This window comes from Monodon monoceros, unplaced genomic scaffold, assembly GCF_005190385.1.
Source record: "Monodon monoceros isolate NGI ecotype Baffin Bay Population unplaced genomic scaffold, NGI_Narwhal_1 Super_Scaffold_5, whole genome shotgun sequence".
NCBI lineage: Eukaryota > Metazoa > Chordata > Mammalia > Artiodactyla > Monodontidae > Monodon > Monodon monoceros.
In genome coordinates this window covers 26,528,070-26,531,471 of record NW_021703782.1, presented here as the reverse complement: position 1 = coordinate 26,531,471, position 3,402 = coordinate 26,528,070, and the positions used below count along the sequence as shown (strand labels likewise).

At 49.6% G+C, this 3,402-nt stretch overlaps 1 protein-coding gene across 1 annotated transcript in view; it reads left to right on the top strand.

Annotated features, from left to right (window-relative positions):
• The first annotated feature begins 518 nt into the window (after nucleotides 1-518).
• HABP4 (hyaluronan binding protein 4) overlaps nucleotides 519-3,402 on the top strand; it is a 37,062-nt gene continuing 34,178 nt past the window's right edge. Inside the window, exon 1 of the mRNA XM_029201451.1 lies at nucleotides 519-978. Within this exon, the coding sequence (XP_029057284.1) occupies nucleotides 618-978 (361 nt within the window). The 5' untranslated portion in view covers nucleotides 519-617. The remainder of the gene's footprint in view (nucleotides 979-3,402) is intronic.

The following is a 3,402-nucleotide window of genomic DNA, read 5'->3' as shown; positions in this document are numbered from 1 at the left end:
TCAAGTCCCTCTGCTATAGGATCATAGAGAAGTCTGTGCCTTTTCTTCAGGGCACTTTTCTGCCTATAGGCTGTAAGATCTACTAAAACAGAGAGCTAGTATCTCCTACAACATAACGCCAGGCACATAATAAGTGTACACTATACAGTTGTTGAATGGCTCAATCAATGTATAAACTTCAAAGAAGTATGGCCGATGATGAATGTGGACCCAGTCCCAGAGAGAACATAAATTATGGCCGTGACCCACCTGCAGGGTCCAGCAGCCTGGACCGCAAGGTTCCTTGCTCCTCCCAGTAGCTCCGCCCTTTGGGTCCAGCCCCTCCCTGCTGAATCGTGGGGAGGGGCATAGAGGTCGCATGACGTGCCAGCAGCCGGTCGCTGATTGGGTTTCCAGGCGTGCTGGCCAGGAAAGGGGGCGAGTCCGCGTGCGCTGATTGGCTGGCGGGAAGCGGCTGGACGGGCGGTGGCGGCGGCGCGGGGGCGGGCGCTGGTAGGGATGGGACTGGGCTGGGGCGGGAGGGCGGTAGCTGCGGGTAGGATGGGTCCTCGCTGCCGGCTTCGCTGAGACTCGCTCGCGTGGACTGCCCGCGGCGGGCCCGCAGTGGCGGCGGCGGCATGAAGGGCGCTCTGGGGAGTCCTGTGGCCGCGGCCGCCGCAGGCACCGCGATGCAGGAGAGTTTCGGCTGTGTTGTGGCCAACCGCTTCCACCAGCTGCTAGACGACGAGTCGGACCCGTTCGACATCCTGCGCGAGGCCGAGCGCCGACGCCAGCAGCAGCTGCAGCGCAAGAGGCGCGACGAAGCGGCGGGGGCGGCGGCCGGGGCCGGCAACCGCGGCGGCAGGAGCCCGGCTGGGGCCTCGGGCCACAGACCCGGCGCGGGCGGCGGCCGGAGGGAGTCTCAGAAGGAACGCAAGAGCCTCCCGGCCCCCGGCGCGCAGCAGCCAGACAGCCCAGGGGGCGGCCCTCAGCCGCCCGGTACGCGCGCTCCGCCCGGCACCTAGATGCCCCGGGGTGGGCGCGGTGGGCGGGAGGGAAGGAGAATGGGGTCATGGAGGTCACCTCTCCTCAGCAGACCCTCGACCTCCTACTACGAGACTGGGATCACTGGAATCTGTTCCAGAAAGGGGAGGGGGCTCTGGGAAGAGTTGGCTGGAGTTGAGGGTCCCTGTGGCCGAGGAGGGTGGGAAAAGAGGACGGGGTGTAGGGTGTCACGCCCCTTCTGGCCTTTCCCAGTCCCTTCTGGGGGCGAAGGAGAGTGCAGGCTTGGAGTAGGGGGTTTCAGAACGCTGAAACTGAGCCTTTACAAGTTGGGCGAAGTTGAGGGATATTTCTGGGTTGGTGTGTGTGGGCGAACACTGAGGTCGCTGACCCGGGGCTCTCAGATCTAGAACTAGCAGGGACCTTCTCCATCCTCCAGCCCAACCTCTGCAAGATTCGCGTCGGGAGGCAAAAAGTAGCGTGGTGGGAAGGAGGGAGGGGAGCGCCTTTTAGGGAGAGTGGAGGAGGGTGCACCCGGACCCTGGGGGTGGCGGCGAGAGCCCGGGGTGTGTGAAGGATCGCCGGGGTGAGGGGCTGGGGCCTTTGTGATGGAGGGAAGTCCTGGGTGACCTCGGGGGCGGGCTGTGACGTCAGGGCTGCGAGCAGAATGCGGCGGGGGTGGACGCGGGGTCCCCGGCGCCTTCCAAGCTCTGTGCCTTCACCCATCCATCCCCCTTACGGAGCTTCCAGCAGTCATCCCGCACGGGTTTTCAATGTAGCAGGCAGCATTGATGGATTGTGTAACTTGTCATTAACTCAAGCTGCTTTAAGAAAAGCGTTTTAAATTAACCTTTTCAACAAGAATATTCAAAGTTCCCCACTCCCTGCTTAGCCAAAACGGCAAGTACAAAGCTTGGTGTACTACTGTCTGCATCTAGGGACGGAAGGTGCTTAAGAGTGTTTTCTCACCTGAACTGCATCACTGGCAAAGCCTCCAAGTTTCCACCTGTGTTTCCTCTGTTTTTCAAAAATAAGACAGTGGTCCTAAAGTTTCCGTAAAAAGAATGTTAAGATGTATAATTCGACCACTCCAGCCAATGTTTGGCAGTGTATTCAACTTGGCTTTACTGGCTTGGTCCTTGCTTGATAAAAATTGTGCAGCCCAGCCCTGAGAGCATAACACCTGATTTGAGTGTTGGGGCTTTGACTCCTGCAACTAGGTAATGTTTACCTTTATCTGTGGAAAGTTCAATCCAGCATTATCTCTTGAAAATCAGAAAATTAAGTCACTATAATAAAAATATTGAAAATTATTTTAAATGCTGTTGGATATCCCCAGACTCCTTGGTAGGCCGGTACAGGTATGAGCCTATTTAAACAGTGAGTGAGACTTGAGATAATTTGTACGTTTTGCATTATGTTCTATCTTTTCTTTTAAATCTATTTAGAAAGAATTGGGAAAGGCTAAGCTTTATTTTTTAACAAGTGAAAATATGTATTTTAGTGTGAAACTGAATTTAGTTTTCTATGTCAATGTATTGCTTTTTAACCTTTTTACTATTAAAAATGTCATGCATTTTTGTTATAAAAATTTTAAACAATTCAAAAGTGTATGAAGTATAGTGAAAATGCTGTATTTTTCTTATTTTAACACCTTGCATTTACGTACATAAATGCACAGAGCTACTTCTTTTTTTCTAAATTTACATGATATAAACTGGGTTGCAACCTGCATTTAGCGTTATGATCTAGTACAGTTATAACTTGCTAAACTAATAAACTTAACACTGTAGTCTAGTACATTTATAACTTTTTTTTCTGTCAATTGTTTATGATCCAAGTGATCTGGCTTTTGAGATCTATATTAAAGAACTTTAGTTAGTTTTGTAGTTAAAATGGAAATTTTATAATTCTAGTTCTTTTTCAAGTATGTTATTTCAGGAGCAAACAGCTCATTAATTTCCGTTTATGTAGTTACTGTGCTAAATTTATCTGTAATGGGTGTTAGAGAGCTACTCTCTCAAGGTTTTGTAGCCCTAATTGATATGGGCTGTACTTTTCTAACACTCAAAATTTTTAATTTAGTTAGAATATTATAAATGAATGCTTAGTGTAGACAAGAATCAAAGTCAAAACAAGTTTGACATATAACGGAAACATTAATCTCAAAAGGATGTGGAAATCATAAGATTTTCCCATAGAAATAGGTTTTCAATGGCCTTCACTATTTAACAATATACATAGACCTTTGGATGAGCCTTGCTCAAAAAATTCGTTCTTGAAGTCTTCACAGGATGTTTCAGCTTTGCTTTTCCTGGCCTTTCAGAACTAATCTCTGAGTCAAAGCTCAAATTTATTTGGGGGAAATCTCACTGTAAATTTTATTGTATTCTGTCCCTTCATGTGGGCTTGGGGTTACAT